This window comes from Cricetulus griseus, chromosome 4 (genome assembly GCF_003668045.3).
Source record: "Cricetulus griseus strain 17A/GY chromosome 4, alternate assembly CriGri-PICRH-1.0, whole genome shotgun sequence".
Lineage (NCBI taxonomy): Eukaryota > Metazoa > Chordata > Mammalia > Rodentia > Cricetidae > Cricetulus > Cricetulus griseus.
The window spans coordinates 21,901,644-21,926,959 of NC_048597.1; the positions used below are offsets into that span (position 1 = coordinate 21,901,644).

The window sequence follows — 25,316 nt, forward strand, 5'->3', positions numbered from 1 at the left end:
GAATAGAAACGGGTTTAAAGCGATAGTGGAGTCGCATGCCTCCTTCATTTACATGGGCAAGGGCATGCTCAAACAGAATATATATGGAAATGAGGGCAAATTCGAAACATCTGCTCACCCTGACATTAGAAATCCTGCCAGCTTTGTCCAAACTGTTTGATTTATACAGACTTGAATGGCCACTTCATCCAGCAGTCAATAGAGTGTCAGAAAATTGCGTCAGTTACATGGAGGGCAATGGCAGCTGATAGGTAGGAGTGCTGATAGAGCAGGCCCTTGGGTGCGGAATCAGGAGCCTGCTTTAGGGCTGGGCTTTGCATAGAAAGACAGTATGTACCAAGTAAGTCCCTTTACCTAATGTGTACACTTTCCAAATCCACTCCTTATCAGCTGTCTGGAAAAGCTAATCTTTCCCTCTCATCTCAGTTCAAGTCAGCCTGCTAACAGCTTACACAGGGCAGGGCTCTTTTAAGCCACTTTGCAAGGCCTGGCCCCTACTTGCCATTGTTCCCTTAAAAGTATTTTCAGTTGCTTACGTCAGTCATTTAAGGCCACTCCCTAAAGCAAATCTGAATCGAAACTCACATTCAGATTATATCCCAGAATGTTACTGCACTGCTTGCAAGAGCAAGGGTTCTTTCTTTTTAAAAGCTTTCTTATTAGCATATGTGAATTAGACATAATGATGGGGTTTATTCTGTCTCTTTCACACACGCACATGGCGCGTTTGATTGCGCCTGCCTCCATTAATCTCTGGAGCCCCTCCCCTCTTGGTGGGCTGCTTCTCTTCTCATGTAGAACCCTTCCTACGTTTATGACTTTCTTTTCTTATTTTATTTACTTATTTTTGGTGAACCAAGAAGAATGATTGTTTTTAAATAAAAGCATTTGGAAAGACAGTTTTCTTTTTTTGTTACATTTTCAGGTCAATTGCATCGGATGTACAATTGTGTGTATCATAAATTACATATGTGACAATTATGAAAGTACATCATAAAAGCATATTAAAACCTACTTAATATATATGCATCGCTATATATGTTTATATACAAATCATGAATACATCAATATAAAAATTCTGTAAAAAAGAAAATGCAATGTGATTTGTTCATGGCTAACATTGTAACAAAAACTGAAGAGAGCAATTAGGTCTCTAAACTTCTAGGTAATGTACTTTCTTTTATGGCTTTTTTTTTTTTAATTGAAGGTTAGTAGGAACTCTAACAGTTGACTAGCTGACTAGAAAATTATAGGGTACCTGTGACATCAGGCCAAAGTTTTTAAAATGTTCTCTAACTTACAGAAGATAAAATACAAAGTCAAGATACACAGTTGGAGTTCAGTGTGGTCAAACCGAAGCTTTAGCTAATAATTTTTGGTAGAAAACCTGTGACGGTAATTGAGTGGCTTACTCATGAATGTAGCTAACACTGTAATTACCCAGGTATAATAATAGGCACGTGCTTGGTTGCCTGGGGATGTCCCCTCCTGTACCAAGCCAAACAGGAGCTTTTCCCTCCTTAGGTAAGGGTTAGAAAAACTGATGCAGAGATGAGACTAGGAGACTCAAAGCTGACTGAAAAATAAATGAAATCCAGTCTAGAGTTTGGTTTCTTTCAATGAAGGAAGGGCAAATGATGAATTAGATGTGGGTGAGCAGATGACTTTCCAATACGAAGGGAATCCAAGTAGGAAAATATAAATGTTCAAACCACTTAGTCAAGAGAAGCCTTGGGGTGGTCTCCATCCCAAATCTCAGGAGCTCGCCTAGGAATGTGTGCCAGAAGCTGTTTCTTTTATAAAATGCCAGCTCTCCTCAAACCTCAAAGACTTATTTGGGAAAAAGGAATACAAACCCTTATGCTAACTACATTTATCCTGAAGCAATCCTTCCACACAGGATATTTGCTTGGAAATGATTTACTATATTCTGTAGGCAAAATCTCAAGCCAACATCAACAGTGACATCAGCCACAAGAGACTTCTTAGAAATAAACTTTCAAAATTTCTCCTCTGACTAGTGTGGTGGCACAAGCTGATGTAGTCCCAGCTACCCAGAGGGCCTAGGAGGAGCAACGCTTCAGTCTGAGAGTTTGAAGCCAGTAACACATGCTTTAAAAAATAAACAGAAGAAAAAAATCATCTTCCTATTATGTCAGATATCAGACACAGCTATGTCTTTAAGGAAAAGATGGACCAAATACATTTCTGTTAATATATATTTATTTAGATTGAAGATACTCACCGAATACACAGACTTGATGTTTTATGACTATATATTGTAGTGGCTTTTGAAAACTAAAGTATTTATGTTAGCTGTGTTCAAAGTACATAATGATGGAACCAGTATAATAATATATTAAGTGCTGGAAATGTGGAAAATGGACAAAAAAGAAAAAGAACAACTGCTAACAATCCTACCATGCAAACTACATAATATTCTTTAGCAATATCATACTAGAGCACAATTTTAATAATTATTGAATAACTGATATACTATCTTTAATTTAATCAATCTCTATTGTTTTAAAGTTTGATTTTTCTCAGTTGTGAATAACAGCTCACATAGCCAGTGTCTAACATACTCTACTATTGGACAGCTCATCTTACAGAATATGTGAACATGAAATAAAAACATCTGTGTTTTCTTAAACAACAATTTCTTAAACAAGAAATTTTCTTAAGGTGAAAATGACTTTCTGGTCTTTTAGTATTGCAATTTCTCTCAACATGGTGTTCAGTCAGACTTACTGAATGAATGGATCTTCTTCTAAACTAAGTGCAAAGAACCTTGGTCCTCTTTATTTATAGAAAAACAAAGTAAAAGCAAATTTTGGTTGTTCCATGTGGTTACTGTGTATATAAAATGAAATGAACCTTATGCAAAGAAATGGAAATGAGCACTAAGAAGTTCCAAGCACAAGGTGACCCAGGAATTGAACTTTAAGGACTCCTGAATTCTAATTACAAAAGGGTCCACAGATAGGGTCTTAAGAATATACTTGAAACAAAGAAAGCCAAATTGTTCTCATGGCCTGTCTTTGTGTTCTTTTAATGATATAGAGGTACAAAATGAAATCGCTCTTCATTCACCAAGATACAATGCTATGACTTATCCCCAGGAAGGAGGAAATTAAAGGGCTCAGATCACACATGACTTAATAAGACAGAAAGTTAGCAAACCCATTACCTTTACTCTTTGTCCCAGTTACCCATACTTCCTGCAGATTTATTCTGTGCAGTCTGTCTTTGTGGCCAATGACAAGTGAAACATGGAGGCTGATTGGTTGAAGGACATGGAAGGGTATGGATGGAAAGGGGAAGAGAAGTTCCAGTCACAGTGACACGGTGATTAGGAGATGGCCAATAAAATGTCAACTTACCAGACCCAACTAAAATAAAAAAAGAAAACATGGAATAAATAAAAATAAGGAAACAAACAAAAAAATGAAACAGAAAAAGTAGTAAGATTCGACTTAACAATGATTCTCCTTTAACATAAACTAAAGAACACATTAATATTTAGATACACTGGTCACACTATCCATGAATGAATATTTGTTAGCATTTCAAGCACAATCATGAATAACTTAGGAAAATAGAAATGAATCTTGAGATCTCTACTGTGAAAAATGGTGGAATTACAATGGATAGACAGTTATAAAATTATAAAACATTGTTCAACAACAATTTTATGTTTTGCTAAAAATAACATATTCCTTATGTAGTGGATTTTCCAAAGTATTATAAATACTAGCTGCTAACACTACACAAAAATAGAGTAAGCATCACTTTAAAGATAAAGAATGTTCAATTCCAAATAGATCTACTATCAGGTTGATTTTTATGTTTCACATTGGTAATGATATTCTATTCCACTCCTATTGTTCACACTTGACTATATATATACAAATGACCCCCACAAATAGATAATGACTCTAAAGTTCAAGGTATGGTCTAAGAATCTGCATTTCTGATGAATACCAGGTAGGTCATACTGGTTCATGACTTGAGTTGAGTTGAAAGATGATTAAAATATACTGAGCTTACATGCTTGAGAATATGCATACAAAAATGAAGAAATTATGAAAACAGGAAAAACATATAACTATTTAGAAATCACAATCACATTATTAATTTTCAATGCTGAAACAGGATTATTTTAATATAGTAATGCTGATTTAAAATAATAGAAAGTAATTACTCTGTTTCTCTATTTCAGAAGTAAAGGTCACTGCTTTTAAACACAGAAGATCCTCATATACCACACTAGGAACCCTCAATCCATTTCATTCAAACAAATAGTTCCCTACCAAAACTAACTGGACTTGATCTATGTCTCTGTAGTCTAAATCAAGGTCAAGGACTGCTGCTTTGAGATAGTGCAGTTACAAAGTGGGAAAAAAAGTTTCCTTGTCCACCTTTTCACATATGCAACGTTTTAAAGGGAACCAGAAATATTTAATGTAGTGATATTAAGAGATAACTGGTTAGCCATAGAGGACAGGCAGTAATGGCCCCACCTTTAATCCCAGCACTCAGGAGACAGAGGAAGACGGATCTCTGTGAGTTCAAGGCCATCCTGGGCTACATGAGAGTGAATCAGTCTAAAAGAAAAACAGAGCTCACACCTTTGATCCCAGCACTTGTAATGACATGCCTTTAAATCCAGCACTAGGAAGGAATATAAGGCAGGAACTCAGTGCAGTCTCAGGGCAGTTGAGGTTTGGTGGAGAGCATTGCAGTCTGCAGTCACACTGAGGACAGAATCGCCCCACTTTGGTCTGAGCCTTGGTAGAGGTAAGAACTCTCTAGTGGTTGCTGCTTTGCTTTTCTTTTCTTCAGCTTGAACCTCAATATCTGTCTCTGGGTTTATATTATTCGAGCTACAATTTACACTGCGTACAAATTTACTTTTGATTTTAAGGGGAAAATAAACATTATTCAGAAGAGTTTAAAAAATGTAGAATCAAAAAGGGTGGAAAGAACACTATTGTATTTCTTAATATCTTAAAGAGATTGCCTTGTATGGCAAGAGGAAACTCTTCTGCAGCTACAAAAGAAAGGATCTGAGAAACAGTCAAGTTTTCTTTGAAGCAACAAGAAGTTGCAGAACTTTCTCAAAGATTAATCTGTGAAACAGACTTGATCTCATCAGAATAATGCTATTTGTATTTCATATATTTAAAAATTCTTTATATTTAAAAAATTAAAAAAGCAATAGAGTTACTGGAAGCCACTCCTTTAAAATTGAAAATGCCCTGTCTTCCCTACAGTTTACTAACAATTCACAGGATTAGAATGGATCACATGTAAGAACTTCAGGCTACAACATCTGCATCATGTATCAATGACAAATGATAACTCTTATGGTCTATTCAAAGCCTTAAATGTTATCTAAGAACATCTCCCATCATAAAAAACTAAAAGCATCAAAAACCCTTGAGAAAACTCTATCTGAATGATGGAACACTAAAGCTTTTAGCAACCATGATTATCAAGAAATGGTTCAAATTACCATAATGAAAATCCGTTTGTAATTCACACTGAATCTCATTTGTTCTAGTGTCAGCAAATAATAAACAAACCAACAAACAAATTCTGCATACCTCCTGCATTCTTCTTCTAGTATTAAGGAGATCATAATTCTTACATTTTTCTTCTAATCTTCTAAAAATATCAATTGTGCACATTTCTTTAAGACCTTCGTACGTGCATGTTTTTTTCTCTACATTTCCCCTGAGAGTGAAGCCAAACAATTTTATTTTTCTATTCAGAGAACAGAGACCTTTCTATAAAATGTGCAGTGACAATCTTGTTTATGCAGTAAGTATGTCAAAAGACTTCTTCAGAAAGCAGAATGACTGGAACCTGTCATTCACCATCCAATGAGTTCACCATGTATGGGAGGCTTCACTCTCAACTTCTCACTCTTTCCAATGCCTCCTTCTGATGGGAAGGCTCAGAGTACCTGTATCTCTACTTTCTTCCTGCTAACAAACAACAGGGCGGTATTGGCATAAAAACGAAAGTATTTATTCATTGGAATCAACTTGAAAACCAGACAGACATAAATCCATGGATCTATGGACACCTGGCTTTTGATTAAAAAAAAACAAAAAACGCCAGATATACACTGGGAAAAAAAAAAAAAAAAAACCTCTTCAACAAATGGTGCTGGTCTAACTGGATGCCTGCATGTAGAATAATCCAAAGAGATCCATGCACAAAACTCAACTCTAAATGGATCAAGGACCTCAACATAAAACCAGATACACTGATCCTCATAGAAGAGAAGGAGATAGTCTTGAACTCAACAGCACAGGAGCAGACTTTCTCAACAGAGCACCATTAGCACAGACACTAAGATCAACAATTAATAAATGGGCCATCATGAAACAGAAGATTCTGCATGGCAATAGCATGAACAACTCAAGCAAAGTTTGGGACAGCAGCAGATGGCAGGAAGTGAACCACAAACGGGTTGCAGATTTTGATGTCTTCAAGGGTCTGAAAAAGTCCTTTGTTCCTACTTGCCAACAGCAGTGTCAACAGACTACTGCAGACGGCAAAGCAATGGTGACTTTGAATCTCATAGCATTTGCTATGCTGCGATTTTAAAGTGGCCCTTCAGAGGCAAAGCAGAAAGGCTGGCCAGATCACCCTGCCCCACAGGTCTCCAAATAGATTACATCTACACAGACATAAAGTCTGCTTTCAAAAGGTCTTCAAAAATATTCTTTGTAGTGGAGCTCAGCGGCAGCATGAATGCATCGCATGTGTGAGGCCCTGGATTCAAGCACCAATTGGAAAATACAAAAATTCTGTCCTAATAATACCATTTTTAATTGATGAAGAACTTTACCAATGCTAAATCTAGGAAATATCGGAAAAATTAAAGAAGATAAAATATTTCTGTATTACACTATGATTAGGTTTTTGTATTTTGTGTTACTATCGATTGCCTAGATTACCTAATGCCTAATGGCAAATGTATTTTCGGGTACCCTTATAGGTGAAATAAATTACTGGGTTAGCCATATACTATACAGTTATCCTAGGTTCTGTCCCTAGTGCTGAGGGGGTAAAGGAATGAGAAAGCAGAATACTGCCACAGTAATTGGAAAAAACAATTGTGTATTTGAAACTCCTAGTATAGTTCATTAGAAGGTTGTATAGTAAAGCAAGCATTCGTACAGCAGGACCCATGCTATTAGTAAACAGAACAGTAGCTTTCTTCATGTGGCTATAAATGAAATCATCTCCGCTCCAAACCCTTCTAATTAATAGCATTTCTTTATGGCAAGCAGCAGCTAATTTCTAATGAATCCTTAAATTAGCGTGATTTTTTAAAAATTCTCTTCTATAGTGGAGAAGGACTCAGTTAACAAGGTTGACAAACTAGAATGTGTAAAAAACAAACAAACAAAAAACAAAAACCTCATTGTGGAAGAACATTAATGGGTTGGAAAGTCACAGGGCCTTGAAGAAGAAGCACATTTCTGGCCACACAGCCAAACACTAGTTTTGAAGTAATGAAGCCACCATCTTTGTTTGAACCAAGGAACCCCAGTCATTGGTATGTGAGAATTACAGACACAAATCCACATGAATGATATCACTAACAATCAGAAGCCCTTCTGGTACTCCAATACGAGGTATTATTTCTTTTGGGGAGAAAGGATTGAGTTTAACATAAAAGCCTGTCATTATGTCTTTCAACGTTGCAGACATAAAAATAGAGAGAATAAAAGGGATATTTTAGAATGTATTTAATGGATACATAAAACACTGTGAACTTTTTGCCTCTGATCAAATACCTCATGTCATCCTGTAGAACAATGGCTCTGGAGGCAATTTTGGTTGTCAGGGCGGCAGTTGGAGGAAGGGGATGAGCTCCCAGCCTTCAGTGGACAGGAGGCACGGATGCTGCTGATCCCAGCCACAGCACACAGGACAGTCACCAAAGCAACGAGGGATGTGTCCTGAGATGCCAGTCATGCCAGACTGAACTCAGAAACCTTGCTGTCGTTGTTTGTTTAACTCTTATCTGAGAATGTCCTAACAAACCACACACTCTGACCTTGAGCAATGTCTGACATGTCTAACTGGGCCAAAGGTTGTATTCTTCCTCTTTTCCTTCAAATATTACCCATTTCCCTCATTTAAATGGTGCCCTTTGTGTATCTTGAAATTAAAGCATGTATGATTCAAATGTATCTGCTAGGTCACCCATTCACTACAACATGGATGCCACACTCACAAGTCACAGCACTCTGGCACACGGACAGTGCTGAGATACTTGTTCATGAAACAATCAACAAGGACTATCCTTAAGTGGCTCATTTCCTTGAAGGCCTGGTCCATGATGGCTGATGATAACCTTCTCCAATTGAAAGGAACACTGCTTTAGATGGAAACGATCTCCACAAGGTATTGGGTCTGTGATCCTGTGAAAAATGTATAAATGTCTGGCTCTTGGTTTTATAATAAAGAGCCGCCAGTGTCAACTGTGTGTCTCACAGTACACTAGAAACCTCAGCAGCTGTCAGAAACAGATACAGCAGCTGTCAGTATCCCCAACTGTGCCAGGGGAGGAAAATGAAGGCTCCATCACTTGGTAAAGTTTACCCATCAGGTAAGAGAAGAACTGGAATTCCAGTCTCTTCAGCTCTTAACACTTTTTGCTGTTTTCATCACATTGCTTCACACATTTGTTAAAAACAAAATAAATTTAAACCTTACTCTGATATAGTTTTGGCTCTGGAATATGTTTGCTTCATTAATGACCTAAGCACAATCATTCAACATCAACAACAAAAATATCTAAAAGTCCTATGCAAGTTACCACAAACTGCTTTCAATGCCAATAGTCTTTAGACATGTAAAAAGTATGGGGAGAATAGTGAGATGTGCTATTTGTCATTTTATTCCTAGTAAAATGTCAAAAGTGGCAGGATATAGCTATTAAAAACAATCACCTCAGATGGGTGTTGGTGGTGCACGCCTTTAATCCCAGCACTCAGGAGACAGAGGCGGGTGGATCTCTGTGAGTTCAAGACCAGCCTGGTCTACAAGAAGCTAGTTCCAGGACAGCCTTCAAAGCCACAGAGAAACCCTGTCTTGAAAAACCAAAAACCAAACCAAACCAAACAAACAAACCCAATCACCTCAAGTGTCCAAGGTATGTAGTAAGAAGATCAAATCTTTACCATCCAAGTCTGCAACTTAATATAAAAGAATATCAGGCCTCAGTTCCCTAATTTTTAATGCTATCATTATGTAACAAAGCAAATGATTTGTACAACATGGCTACCAGTCAGTTTCCCGAAACCCAGCACAGAATTACATTACTTAAATATCTACTCCCTAGGAATATAAGTTAAACCAACATTGTTCAGTAATTATATTTGGGAGAGTGAAAAAGCCTTTCCCCTCTATTCACTAATGACTTAAAAGGCACTGTTTGAATTAACGGCTCTACCATCCACAAAGTTGGCTTTCTAAACCATCTTTGTAAATCGGCCCATCTATCAGGTTTAATTGTGCAGCACTCCAAACTCTGGAGTAACAGCATCGACCACACAAAATGAATGTCCCTAAGCTAACTTTAATAACCATTTATGGATTTTCCTACCCTTATAAATCTGTTACAAAGCAATTACTCAGCCTCATTTTGTCTTACATTTATTTTAGCATATTTTGCAGGTGTGTTTATGCTGGCCCACTAGCTATCAAGTCATGAAAAGTTCAAAAATCAAATGGAAATGCTTGTGGTATACTAATCCATTTTTTTGCAAAGTTTAAGTAAAGTATTTTGAAATGTTCATTTAAAATGTATACAGAATCCTTTTAAAAATCGAAAGTTTAAAATTACTTCACATTTTTAAATTGCTGGAGTAAAACTGAAGGACACCAGATACTACAAAGTCACATGGAACTGTTTTAACAATGACTTCTGTGGAATGTGCTCAAATGTCTCCTTAGACATAGAAATAATGAGTATTCTTTACTATTAATTACAACTGTACATATCTGCCAAAACAGCTGAAATCATAGCAAACAAATAATAAAAAGTTAACATATATAGATGGGTTAAAAAAAATCAAAATTTCAATTATTTAGTATATTAATTTTATTCAAGGTTCCTCATATGGAAAAATGTCCTTAATGCATTCCACAATTACTCTCCTTGTGAAAATCCTTCAACAATGAATAATATCAGTCACTTCATTTTTGGCTGAAATGTACAGATAAAGTACACTAAGCCAATCTGAGTTAGAGAAGTAAAATGAATTATATTAAATGACACACAACTTCACTAACTGACTCCAAGTTTTCAAAAATTCCATGAGATTGTTTGCAAGGAACCAAACATTTGAGAGAGGGTCAATGACCAAAGCAAAAAAAGTCATTTATTTCCTCACTTTCATTCTCAGATTCAGTAATTCACAGCTTATAGATCCGCAGGACAAATTACATATTTCCATCTTAGCAACATCATTTGAGAATGGTGGTCACTAGAAACAGTTGCTCAGTTATATATCCACACAGCAGGGGGCTGGAGAATACGTACTCCACCACTGTTTGGGGAATGTACCACATGTGAGGTTCAGAACACAAGGGAAGGCCTGGGAGGTACTCTTGACCGGAACATGACTGAGTGTGAACCTGTCACAGAACCATTTCTCCATTCTGACTGCTCTACTTATTTATTCAAACATTTGCTGGCACACACACTAAGAGTATTTCAAATTAGCCGTAGTAAGGCCACTGCTGAAACTGTCTTCTTTTGATAAGTTTTTAAGGTTTACATCACTTTCATTTGAATAACTGACCTCCATCTTGTACCTTTACATGTGAATTAAAGAAACCACAGAGAACGTTACGTTACCAGCCCTCATTAGGGTAAGACAGCTAATTTCTTTAAGGTTGAACAACACAAGGAGCTCTTTATCTCTCCCAGAAGAAATAAGTAAAATAAAGTTAAAAAAAAAAAAAAACCTTTGTAATCCAAAATGCTACTGGGTCTCAATCTCATGAATAGTGTTAGGAAATAAACAAGAGGCAAATAAATAGAACAAAGTGAAGGGATGTTCAGCATCCTATTTACACCACTAGGTCAGAACAGTTAGGACAGGGAGTTAGTCTCATAAATCTTTCCCTTGTTAAATTGTGTGGAGACTTCATTAAACTCCTGATGATGGGGTTTTCCTCACAAAGGACCCTTTGGCGACATAGATTTTGGGCAAGGTGCTATCGCAGGTTGTCCTTTGAGTGTTTCCTATTTTATAACACAAACCTCTTTCCTTCACCCTCTCTAGATTTTTGTTCCATTAAAAAAAAATCATTACCTTAAATAAAAAACAAGTAAGGAAAAGCCAAGATAAATGCATAACAAATTACATGAAGGTGGTATTTAGAATAAGACTTGTGAATTCATCATCTTTAAGAGTAGCAATACACACAGGTGGTGGTGGTGGTGGTGGTGGGTGGTGGTGGTGGTGGTGGTGTGGTGGTGGTGGTGGTGGTGTGTGTGTGTGTGTGTGTGTGTGTGTGTGTGGTGTGTGTGTGTGTGTGTGTCCTCTGTCTCCCAAAACACTGTTTACTGTAGCAAGCTAATTTTCCTGAACTTCTTTGAAGTCTTACAATATGTAATATCTTATTAAAAATCATTCCTTCACAAAGCAGTTTATTGTATCTTGTCACAATCCAGGTAAAGTGTTCTGCATTTATTAAGGTTCTTACAGTCAACAGGTAAAGCTTTGCAAGGTTCATAATGTGTTTCCCCAAGATGTTGATGAACTCACAGTTCTTAACCAGGATCCTGGATTCTCATAAACCTAACTTGAACCTGCAAAAAGGCCCCTTGACACTGTTAGTTTTGGCTTTGTCTCAAATAACCACATTAATGGTCAGACACAATGCACTATTATGCTGCCAGCCTTTGTGAAATCAGCAATTTAAGGAGACTGTTCCAACAAATGACTTAAACGAAGTCTACATCAAAGAAAGGAAACTGCAAACTGAAGGTCTTGCTTTAGATTTTTCCCTCTTATTACCTTTTTATACCTAGATATCATATGAGCTCCAAAGGAGGCATGGGACCCTTACACAAAAATCTTATGTGTTGCTAAAGCTATGTTCAGTGAACTTGAGGACAGAAACCTCACATTCATCATTTAGGTCTTCCTTTCCCCAGAATTTGTTCCTGAAATTAAGATTTAAAGTTTGTAATTGACTTAAGGCAGTGAAATCTGTAGTACATAGTATATTGCTCCTTACTTAAACATTGACTTGTGTGGGGAGGGGAGAAGGTGAGGAGGGAGGAGAACAGGATCAGGGAGGTTGAGTCAGGGGAAGAACAGAGAAGGAGAGAAAGGAAAGAGATCCCTTGACAGAGGGAACCATTGTGGGGTCACAAGAAACCTGGCAATAAGGAAATCGCCAGGAATCCACCAGGGTGACCCCAGCTAAGAATCTAAGCAATAGTGGAGAGGGTACCTTAAATGCCCTTCCCCTACAATGAATGAGATTAATGACTCCCTTAGTTGCCATCAGAGCCTTCATCTAGTAGCTGTTGGAAGCAGAAGCAGAGATCCACAGCTAAGCACTGAGCAGAACTCCTGGAGTCCAGTTAAAGAGAGGGAGGAGTAATAAATGAGCAAAGGGGTCAGGGCCACAGTGGGAAAACTGACAGAAACAGCTAACCCCAGCTAGTGTGAGCTCACTAACTCCAGACTGACAGCTAGGGAAACTGGATGAAACCGAACTAGGCCCTTTTACTGTGGGTGACACTTGGAGGCAGTTTGTGGGGCCACTAACTGAGGAACCAGTAATTATCCCTAGTGCATGAACTGGTTTTTTTGGAGCCCATTCCCTATGGAGGGACACTGTGCTCAGCCTAGATACAGGAGGGCAGGGCCTTGGTCCTGCCTCAAGTGATGTGACAGACTTTGTTGATTCCCCATGGAAGGAGTGGATGGAGGTAGGGTGAGGAGAAGTTAGCAGGAGCTGGAGGACTGGAGGGAGAGGGAACTGGGATTGATATGTAAAATAAGATTGTTTTGAAAATAGAAAATGAAAATATTTTGCAAAATTTAAACAAAAAAACCCCACTGACTTTATTTTTTTTACTGTAACTTCATATTCTGAAATCATCATCTAGTAGTTTCTGTAATGGCCACATGTGCATATGACTAATATGAACCCTTATTATCTTATTTTCAAAATCATTGTTTTTCTATTAGAAAATTATGAAGTTTAGTGATGCCAACTTCCTCTAATGGAATATACCTCTTGATTCAATTTTTAAGGTCCATATGAATACTTGCCTCATCCAACATGATCCCCTGACTCTTTGCCAAGTAACTATTATGTCTTCAAGCATGTGGCAACTTTTTTATTTTTTATTTATTTTTTCAGGGACAATGCTTCCACAGCTTTCTAAGAGCCCATCAAATCCCAAAGCATGAATGCTTATGGTACAGGAATAAAACAAATGCCTATTGCTAAAAATACTGATTGTAATGGTTCCCATTTTGAGTGATAAAGATGTATTTGAGCCTAGTGATTATGATTAAAAGTCATGGTCTGAAACTGTAATTCTTTTTGTATCAACCTAAATCTAAAAAAAAAAAAAAAAGCAACTTCCAGGTAGTTCGGCCTAAGAAATAGGCTTGGATCTTATTACAGAGAGCTAGGACCCATGGTAAGTTTAATGAAGGGTACTAACAGAGCTGGATTTATGTTTTAGATAAGAGGATCTGCAGAAGATGGACGAGTCTACAGAATAAGGTTGAGACAAAGAACCTTGCTAGAGCCCTGCAGTTTCACAGAGAGACGTGAGATACCTGCATTAGAGGGAGGTAACTAAACAAGAAAGATGGGGACAATGCTGAGAAATGTTTCAAAGGCAAATGGAAACTACAAGTTTGCGGTGCCTGGTTTGGGGTATGACATGGTAAAGGAGGTGAGCAAAAGGTGTGACACTTCTCCAAACTGTGTCCCGGATGGGACTATAGGTTGCATTTCCAAGGGAAGTGGAGGATCATGGGAAGTTGCTCTTCAGTGCTCAAGTCTTTATTGTACTACTGTTTATTGCAAAGACAGAAGAAACTCCAAGGCTATATAAGCCTCAGACAGTTGCTTCTTGGTTTCCTGACTGTTAAAATTGCTCACCAGTTCCTAGCTCATGGGGACCTTAAGCAGGGGTCAAACACAAATGTAGCAATTGAGACACTAGCAAGAGCTTCTTGTTTGACATGCAGCTCAGCATCAAGGAAGAGGCTGGAGGGAACATCCCATTAGCAGCAATTAAGTCCGCCCAAAGACAGCCCGGGCCCTTTCCCCCCCTGCCTCTGTGTCTCCCCATTTCATGTGAGTCTTACACTCTAAGGAGCAGGCTTCCAGCAGCTGTCACTGGCTAATCAATCCTAACGAGGATGTACTTTTCTCCTTCATTGTATACTTGCCATAAATACCTATGAGAGGCAAAAGACAATATAATTCCATGGAATAGAATAGAGCATATACCCCTTTGACAATTTACGTTAGAATTGCTATTATATGCAGGCAATGAGTTTAGGGAGATGGCAATACAATTTGTGCTACATTTAAAATTAAACAGCGAATTTGAGAGAAGGGTGTGATTCTAGATCAAGGAAGGAAAACGGACAATCCCTTCTGAGAGAGGAGCGGAAATCTTACAGAATGTCTGTATATGATCACAGAGTTGTCACCTGGCTGGGCAATGTTTGGCACCTGCTTTTTGTTTCAACACAGATCCAAGAAAGGGCAGAAAAGCAGCCAGGTCTCAGGCATCGAAGAGTCACTGGTTCATGCGAGAAGCTAGGAAGTGTGTAGGAGGGTACCAATAGAGATAACAACATATAGCTTGCTGTGTCTGAATGGTGCAGCATTCAGCCCTCAAGAGAAACAGGAGAATTAAGTATCTTTTAGTTCCTATTGTAAGAGAGATGCACAAAAAACGGGATTAGATTTTCCTAATGGTTCAATGCAGGGAGATAAAAGGTGATTGCTTAGGAAATGGCTGGTGTGTGGACGTCTACATTCAGTTCAGTTCCCTGTGACTGATGGGACACAGTGATGGGAACATGATCATTTTGCTGATTGAGTCACAAATTCACTATGGAAATAAAATTGTGACAGTAATAAGAGCTGCTTTATCTGTGAAGTTTCGAGGAGAGTGGAAAGATTAATAACGCTATCTCGTTGGCCCTGTTTAAGCAATGAGGAGCTCAAGCAAAAGAATCTACCATGCTGAGGGCAAAATTGAAAATGAGTGAATTAAGAGTTTAAATTCTAGGCAGTCTTGTCTATCTTTCTTTTGCAATCATAGTTCGCAAAAGGGAAATGTTTTTGAGAAGCTATCTCCATAACTGCCATTGAAGTAAGTTACAAATCTTATAAAGTTCGTTAGAAATAGTATATTAAAGAGAAATACTTATTTTCCCTTGATGTTTTAAAAAAATACTTTGAAGACGTACACATTATGAGTAACCAAAATTCTAACTTTAACCAAAGGGAAAAAAAAATCAGTCACATTAAAAATAAAGCCTTAGATTGTGACTGAAAGAAAGATAAATAAACCAATTCCCCATGAGTATTAATCTGAGTCTAAGAAAAACCTCAAGGCCCACCTGACAAGCACCCACTAAACAATGTAATGCATTTCGATGAAGATAGTGAAATTGTATGAAACAAAAGTCTCACCATTCTCAAATACCAAAGGGAGGCATAAATTCGAACAGTTTCAGTGACATGGTGTTTAAAAGCTTGGCAGAGTGCCTCGATGCATCTATTTTCTTCTGGTTAGATTTTATGTTTTATAGATATGTCACAACCTATAAAGTTGTTATAAATACTGCAGTAAATATAATTTCCTCTAAAATATGGGGCTATTAGGCGGTATTAAGCACTTGTTTGGAAAATAATTCATTCCTACCGAGGCAGAACTAGCCATCCTAACACTCGTAGTACATGAGACATTAGAGTTCAAATGTAACAATAGCCTGAGACTGTAGTCAACCATATCTTTCGTTTAAAAGGTACTAGCTTTTGGTTTGTTTGTTTGTTTGTTTGTTTGTTTGGTTTTGTTTTTTTCTGGGTTTTTAAGGTAAATTCTTGAAGAAGTGTATGGATGGTATTTATGTATACATGTATACATGCATGTATAAGGAAACACCTACACACATATGGGACAATAGATTTGTCAGCAAACATTAAGCATCAAATAAACAACTGCTGATTTAGTCACAGGTAGGAAATGTTAGCTAACCCCAAAAGATGATGGACTCTGAACTCTACATAACTCAATATTCTGAGTAGGAATTAAGCAGTAACACTTTTCTACCAGAACTATTCCAAACAGGGTGGTTTCCTCATTTTAATTAGCCACATTAAGAGCATAACCAATATAACATAATAAATATTGTTCTGCCATTGGTCAAATTACTGTTGAGCCTTCAGTCACATTCTGATGAGGAACTTCCGTGACATGTACAACTTGATATGCAAGTTAAAAGAACTGAGAGATTCTTGATTCTTGATATTTATTGAAGGAAAACTTACAGAGCCATGGCAGACTGTATTGCAGACTGCAACTTCCTAATACCACCAAATTTCATTGTAACTTTCTTCTTTCCCAAGTAAAATGTGAGCATAAATAATAATAGCATCTATGATTTGATTTAGTACAGAATTTGTTTTGGCGTTAGTGCGAGGCTGCTACACGACTAACACTGCATAGAAACTTTAGGTGGTTGTCACGGAGCAGTGACATGCTCTGAAACAGAGTGAGCTCAGCAGGCCACCCATGTCTGAAGTGGCCATGAATATTAAGGAGTTCTGGAGATTGTTTATTCATGAATAATCTTATTAGCCTCTGAGTTGAACAGAAATATTCCAGTATCACAGAGCAATGGATGGAGGAGCTGAGAATATTAAAATGCGTAAAGCAATTAACTTGATCCGTTCACAGAATCTGGGGTGAGGTCAAGCACCTTCTGAGGAATACTCAGAAAATTAAGAAGTTGTGTCCCCAAATGTTCTTAATCTTCAGTAATCCACCCAGGGTCCTCTCTACAAAGGCTCATCACAAGTGTCACTCTAGCTGTGATGGCTGTAGTACAACTTTAGCTACTATTTTTGTGACACACATTCTCAGGGTCTGAAAAGTTGAGAATGGTACTAAAACCTGCCCAAGCCCTTTATGATTTCCTTCAACTCATATGCTATTTCCTTATTCTTTTTTACTTCTTTGTAGAAATACAATACATGGACAAATTTCTGTGTTTCTCTGATGAGCTCCCAAATCGGGTCGAGCATATATATCAAGACAATTACAATTAGGATTTCTGTCTAGTTCTCAATTTTTCCTATTTATTTTCTCAGTCTGCTTTATTTTATACATTTAAAATTTTCAAAAAATATTCAACATGATGTTATTAAAATAGTACAATGATTATGGCTTTTCTTGCCTCCAAACACAGACCACAGACAGAATGAGTCACACATCAGAGTCTCTCCAATGCCTTTGACTGTTGGCAGTTAGGATCAAGCCACCAGGCACTGCCTTCATTTTCCTCATCATGCATGCTTGCTGTTTTTACCACTCAAGTGGAGGTTAAAATGCATATTCATATTTCAGTTTCAACAAGTATTTATTAAAGCACAGTAGAAAAACCAAGAAAGGACCAGGGACTGGATTTAGTTCTGTGGGAGAACAACTGCCTAGTAAGTACAAAGCATAAAGATAATAACCAGCTTATTATGGAACACACACACACACACACACACACACACACACACACACACACACACACACAAATGCAGATTCCCACACACAGACACTCCCCCCCACCAGACACACACAACACATGCAAAAATGCACACACACACATCATCCATACATAAACACCACACACACAAACTACACACCACACACACTAACACCACACACAACACACCCAACAACAGACACAGACACACAAACCACATATATGCCACTAGCACTCACAATACACAGACCACACATACAGATACACATACACACAAACCAAACATACACAGGTGCAGATACAACACATATCCAACACACACACATACAATGCACACATCACACCACACATACATTATATGAAAATATACAATAAACACAAACATACATACATACACATACACTCACAAATGAAGAAAAGGAAGGAGGAAATGAGGGAGGGAGGGAAAGAGAGAGGGAGGGCTCAAGTAAGGAATATGTGAGAGTATCTCTACAGATACCATCTAAAACAGGGAGAACTGGGTATAGGGGTGTGACTCAGTGGTAAGGGAGGTACTGGGTTCAAACCCCCACACAACGAAAATAAGAAGTAAAAAAAGAATTTAGCTTTCAAGAAAGGAAGAGCAGAAAAACAGAAGTAATTCTCAAACCAGGGTTCTTTTTAAGATACTGCAATTACTTTTCCCTGTATTGGAGGTGAAAATCAAATCATCACCCTTATTTAAGGTGACTTCACCTATAATTTTAATATGCCATTTTCCTACCTGAATTCTGTGAATAAAATGCTCACAGTGAAAGGTTCAGGCTTTGATCGGCTCTACCTCTTTAAGAGACAGACCCTGCCCCCTGACAATGTTCAGGGCATGCGCAAGAAAACGTGCTATGTCATTGCCACGTCACCCGTCACCCATGATGACTCTGGGCATGCGTGGAACCTCTGCGCATAGCAGCCTTCCCTTTAAAAGCTCCAACTTCTCTCTCTGCTTCTCCCTATTCTACTTTTCTGTTTCCTCTCTACTCGGTCTCTCACCTAGGCGCTCTCTCTGCCTCTCCATGGCAGTCAGCCATTACCCCTGCTCCTCTTCTCTCTTAGTCTCCATACTCTGCCGGGCCTGTATAATAAACTAGTCAACATGTCTCGTGTCTCAGCTTTCTCTTTTCCTCTTTTTAAATAAAAACATAACACACAGGGTGGCTATGTGCAAGAAGATCACTTTTACATGCAAACTGACAGTCACTACTCTCTTTTAGAAAGGAACCACATAGAAACAAACAAACAAACAAACAAACCTTATACTGTTAAATTCTTTATTGTAACTACCTCCTGCTACCACAAGGATTAGGTTCCTTTGAAGTAAATAATATTTTTCTATATTCTTCACAAAGGAAAAAAAAAAACAAACATCTGGGGTTTCCTTTGAATGCTTCTTGGCTATCTGTGGATGGGCTGTACAGTACACTGATTATCGTTCTATCACATTAAAGCAACTCAACAGTAATGCTGATGTACATACTTACTACTGAATGAAGTAATACGGTCTGGGCTACTCACAGATCCCTCACTATTTCATAGAAAACCAAACGCATTTGAAATGAGACTGTCTAAACTCAGCTAGCAGGTTCTGGATCTGATCATTTGTAATCAATTTCCACTGAAATTAATTCAGGCTTGGGAGCAAGAATTCCATATGGAAAACTTAAGGCTGACCTAGCTTTGGCACTGAGTTTAAACTCGTAGGAAGAAACCACATTTTGATTTCAGTGCCTCACGATGCAGGGACCAGAATGGCTGCTGTTTATATTAGCATCAGTCGACCAGGGTAGAAGGCGTTGAGTCTGCAGCATCAAGTGAGACACATTTAACTGACTGTGATAGACAGCTTTCCCTTCACAGCAGCCTGGAGATACACATGCCTTTTCATGCTTTGTATTCATCCTGGCCACTTTTACTGCCTCTGGAGGGCTTTTGAACTTGGATTTAACATCTCTTGAACTTACTATGCCTTCTCTAAATGTAAAGTGGTGTTCTTTTCATACAGTTTTAGCCTGAGTAAGAAGTTCAAGCCTAACTTAGATTAAGGAGAAGGAACCGAGGCCTTAGAAATTCAATGTTTGTTCTTGACCTTCTTTTTCTTCTTTTGTTTTTATGAGGTTGAGCTAAACACCCCACAGTGGGACATAAAGGCTCTAGAGACAGGACGGAAATCGTCTTCCTTCTTTTTTGATTTTTTTAATGTGAAAAGCCCACAAGGCTCTTTTGTGGACATCCACAGTAGAGAAACTCTCTCAAAAGCCACCTTTTTCTTCTTAATAGCTTTAGAGGAGACAACATTCAGAAAAGATGACAGCTCTGAGTGTTGCTAATGTTAGCCCCAGAAACAACCTAAGTGGTTTATGGCCATGTTCTCTGTTTACTATATATACTTGTCGAAATAGGAAATCCTTTACAGCAATAAAATGCATTTAAAGGTCATTGCCTCTCAAATTCCTCAACAAAGACTTTCTCACTCGGAGAAAAAAAAAGTTCTTAGGTGAGAAACAATGAGAAATAATCATTAAAACATCATGGAGACAGAAGTAAAAGGATGACGAAGAGTGGAGATGTCTGAAATCTGAACACAATGGCAAGCAGAGGACCATTTGTAAGACACAAATGATTTTCAAGGCGTCTCTGCCATTGAATATCCTATTCACTTTAGCTCATAGACTCAATAAGAAATCTCCATCAATATCACCCAAGGAGAAATGGAATTTATTCACCTACCACACTCGGACTACCTGTTTTTTCCGAGGTATTATGAGAATAGAAGATGGCAAAGTCCCTAGTCTGTGAACAAACGCTACGTTCTTGGGGGTTATGGAATTCACCTGGTATTGTAGTATTGTTTACACAGCTCTGATCTGAAACATGACCTGAAGCAAGCAATGTAAAACTTCTTTTCTTTCTACAACAAAGACTTCATGGAAACAGCTACCATTTAATTAAAAGCTTAGGAGGACACTATATTTCAAGATAGATACAAAGATTAAAGTATACTCTCCTTTGAGATCCAATTCACCATAATTCTGAAATTTTAATTCAATTTTTTCCAACAACTGTACAATATATAGACAATGTTCTGTTTGGATATTTGACATAAAATATTTAGAGCACAAAGGTCTGTATCTATAAAAACTAATAAATAGTGTATTCTTGAAACACCAACATTGTATTTCTCATGATAAAAAATCTAGACACACACGCCATCATCATTGCCTACCTTGAACTGTCAGAGCATTGTATTTCTCATGATAAAAAAAACTAGACACACACACCACCATCATTGCCTACCTTGAACTGTCAGAGTAGCTGATGCTTCAGCTTTCCCAACCATATTTTCGGCAACACAAGTGTATGATCCCATGTCACCAGCCATCACCTTCCGAATCTTCAAAGTATGATCATCTCGAATTTCATATCTGATGATGGAATAAAAATCAAGCAAAGTTATGTGGTTCTCTTCTTGGGAAATCACACCATTGCTGCCATGCATCTATACCTAGGTATCAAGTCACATGCAGCAATCCCTCAAAACAATTAGAAACAGTGTAAAACATGGTATTCCTAAAAATCAATTCATGTTCTAAAAGAACAATTTTATTCATGGATTTCCTCAAGCTACTGTGCTCACATTAAAATGAGATGGCATGGAACAATTGACTAAATCCCAAATATAAAGGTTTTATACATTTTAACCTTTTTAAATTCTAGCAAGAAGGTTATGATCCAGCAGATCCTATTTTGTGGATGGGAAAACAGAGGCTTTAGAAGATGAGGCCACTTGGCCTTGCTCCTCAAATGCTTAGTGACAACATTGAAACTGAAACCAGACACGCCATCCAATATATCAGGTGGCTTGCAATCTTTCTCCACTCAGGAGGCTTAGCTTGATTTATCTGCTAGATCAAAAGCAAAACGTACCTCTCTTCTGTTAAAACCATGGCAATAATGGAGCCTCTATCCACAACAGAGTAACATCCACTGTTCTAGTTTATTCCTGAATATTAAGCCTGTCTACCCTAACCCTTTGTGGCTTAGCAATGTCATGCAATGTGAGCTGAAACTCTTCACTGCATGAATCCCCTCATCATTTGGTCTCAGTGTCCCCAGTCTGACATCACATAATTGCTTACCAACTTTCCCACCACATCTGTGTGTCTATGCTGCAATGGTCCATATCTGCTGCACTACCTCATTCTCCTTTCATTTACATACGTGTGTGTGTGTGTGTGTGTGTGTGTGTGTGTGTGTGTGTGTGTGTGTGTGTACATGCATATATCTATATCCATATCTATATCCATATCTATATCCATATCTATATCTATCTATCTATCTATCTATCTATCTATCTATCTATCTATGTAAGCCCTTGCATAAGTTTTATTTTCCTTTAAGAAGTTTTTCTACCTATGTGACAAAAGAGTTAGATAATATTGTTAGTTATCTACTTGTGCCTGCATTCTGTTTTAAGGTTCTTAAGCATAGACTGTCCATCCTAAAGCTACAATGCTGACACTTAGCCAGGACCCTTCACACACTGCTGACTGAGTGAATGCCTAAGAGACAATGGTCTGGTGACAGTACCAGAATATTCTATATCACTGTCTCATCATCAGTGCTCCCTAATTCTTAGCTCTCTGTTCCTCTCCTATTTAAGGATTCGGCAGACATCAAGAAATCCTGACGTCTAGCCTTTCCAGGTTATACTGCAGTTAATAAAAAGGAAGTCCAATTTTTCAGTTACATGTTTAATGCTGTGTCCATTTTCCTTTCCCATATACTCCTTTGCAAAAAGTTGGTATTAATTTTGGCTGAGCAGAAGAGACATCTGTTGAAGAAACACTGTAAATACAAGCTACAGGTCACAGTTGCATGCTTCTGAAGGCTTCGGAGACAAGACAGTCGTAGCCTCTGGTGTCTAATGATCTCCAGGGACCCATCCTGACGCTGGCCACAGACTATAGACATTCTTGTGATACAAATACATCATGGTAAATGTATTGTAAATCAATGATATCATGAATCCAAGAGTCATTTCATATACTTAATTTCCTATATCCTAGCTTGGCAACACAGTATTTACTACAAAGTTCTGCTTTTGTTGCTGCTGTTGTTGTTTGATTGTTTGTTTTCTCCTCTGGTCATGGGAACTGGGGCTCGCAGCTGCAGTCCTGGATTGAGGACATAACATCTCTTATCACTCACTAGCCCTGGAAATGATTATAATTTGAAGTATGGGTTGTTCAACGGTTTCATAAAAACTGAAAGTGATGCTATCAGAAGAGAGGACTAAAAGTACGTGCGTGGCCTGGTTCCAAAGAGACATTCCAAACTGGTGTATCATATTGTTAACCAGCGCCCCCATACATACCTGGATTTGGGCAGCTCTCCATCATCTTTCCTCCATCGAACTGTAGGCACGGGGTCTCCTCGGGCCTCACATTTAAATTCTGCACTGTCATCCACAGTTACTGCCAAATTACTGGGTCTCTTCACAAATGATGGTCTCTCTAGAAGATGAATGAATCGAAAACCCTTTAGGATGTGCAGTAAGGACAGATTTCCATTTATTCCACACAGCTGCCCACTTCTGTAGACCTCTCGCTGTGTTTCCTATTTATGCTAATCTCATATCTTGACTATTTTATCTCAAGCTGCTTTGCTGTTCCATCTCACACCTTCTGTTTCCTCCAAATATTAGACTGCAGGTCTTTCTTTCTCCCTTACGTAAAAGGTTATGCATATACCTTAATTAAAGTTGATTTCCCCCTTTTTATAAAGATACAAAATGATAATGATGAGTACTTTCTACTGGAATTAGATGAAATTAAATAAAAATGCACTTACCTAAAACAGTTAGCTCTGCAACTTCACTTTCGCGTTCCCCCACCATGTTGGTACCAACACAAACGTACTTGCCAGCATCACTCTTTCGGGTATAAGTGATCATGAGCTTTCCTCCTCGTATCTTCAAAAAACCAAAAAGATTGACACGGGTATTACTGAAATGTCTTTAACTGGTAAAAAGAGTTGAGATCCTCCTGAATAAAGGAGACTTTCTAGCTAAACAAATCAAAGCATTATTAAGCAAAACCGTTGGTGTATATAATTTGCTATATTTATTAGCAGTATCCTCAAACAAACTTAATTCCACATATACAATATGAAAAAAGAAAAGACTTTGTTTACCTATACATCTGGCAAAGTTTCACTACTCGGTCTAAGTGTTAATTTATATTTCAAATCAGATAGTCTTTCATATTTTTAATTTGTTGTAAACCACAAAATTAAATAAAAAAGGGTTAACAAGTTGAAAAGGGGCTAATTTTCAAGAACCATAGGAATATAATCAGTATATAAATTGTATGTATCAGCTACAAGTGATATAAATATTCATATTCTAGTATTATTAAGCATAGAAAAAAGGTCTCTAGATAGTTTGGTAGAATTGCTTTGAAGAAAAATATCTTACTTGTTAAATGCAAACTAACATCTTATGTTTGATAACAGAGTTTTGCCCTCCCATGTAGTTTTGTGGAAACTTAAGGGACACCAAGTATAATGCTCTTCCCCTAAACCACCAAGAAAGTCACAACAAAGGAGTGAAAACCCCCTCTCCTTCCACTCCTCTAAATGGAATCAATCATTCTCATCCCCAGCTCTGTGGCAGGCTACCTGCTGCAGCCTCCCTTCCCTCCTTGGCACCATTTCCAGTGGAAAACACTTCTCCTATTTCAGGAGACATCAGGATACAACTAAACAGAAACTCTGGAGCTAACTGATGTCATAAACCAAATGGACCTAACAGATGCCTACAGATTATTTCCCCCAAACACAAAAGAAAATACCTTCTTCTTAGCACCACATGGAGCTTTCTCCAAAATTGACCATATCCCGAGTCAGAAAGCAAGTCTTAAGAGATACAAATCAACTGAAATAACAACCTGCATTCTATCAGACCACCACAGATTCAACCTAGATATCAATAACAACAGCAACAACAGAGGGCTTACAAACTCATGGAAACTGAATAACTCACTACTGAATGGAAAATGGATTGAAGCAGAAATTGAAGACTTTCTAGCATTGTATAATAAGTATCCAAGGTACCAAAACTTACGGGACATGATAAAAGTTGTCCTAAGAGACAAGTTTGTAGCACTGAGTGCCTACATAAAAAAGTTGGAGAAATCTCATACTAGTAAAATCAATAGCATATTGAAAAGCTTTGGAGCAAAAAGAAGAAATCACACCCAAACAGAATAGACCACAAGAAATAATTACACTTAGCTAAACTTAGCTAAAATCAATAAAATAGAAAAAAAATCAACAAAAGAAAGAGTTGATCTTGGAAAAACTCAGTAAGATTGACAAAGCCTAATCCAAATTAACAAAAAGAAGGGGGGGGCATGTGACAGATAGACAGACAGACAGACAGACAGACAGACAGACAGACAGACAGACAGACAGACAAAA

At 37.9% G+C, this 25,316-nt stretch overlaps 1 protein-coding gene across 4 annotated transcripts in view; it reads right to left on the minus strand.

Annotated features, from left to right (window-relative positions):
* Positions 1-25,316, minus strand: part of Robo1 (roundabout guidance receptor 1) — a 370,504-nt gene that overhangs the window by 90,722 nt on the left and 254,466 nt on the right. For all 4 annotated transcript variants that reach the window (XM_027412417.2, XM_027412416.2, XM_027412415.2 and 1 more), the window contains exons 4-7: positions 23,688-23,808; positions 23,212-23,350; positions 21,132-21,259; positions 3,384-3,392 (exon numbers count right to left, since the gene is read on the minus strand). In XM_027412417.2, coding sequence (XP_027268218.1) covers positions 3,384-3,392; positions 21,132-21,259; positions 23,212-23,350; positions 23,688-23,808 — 397 coding nt within the window. The remainder of the gene's footprint in view (positions 1-3,383; positions 3,393-21,131; positions 21,260-23,211; positions 23,351-23,687; positions 23,809-25,316) is intronic.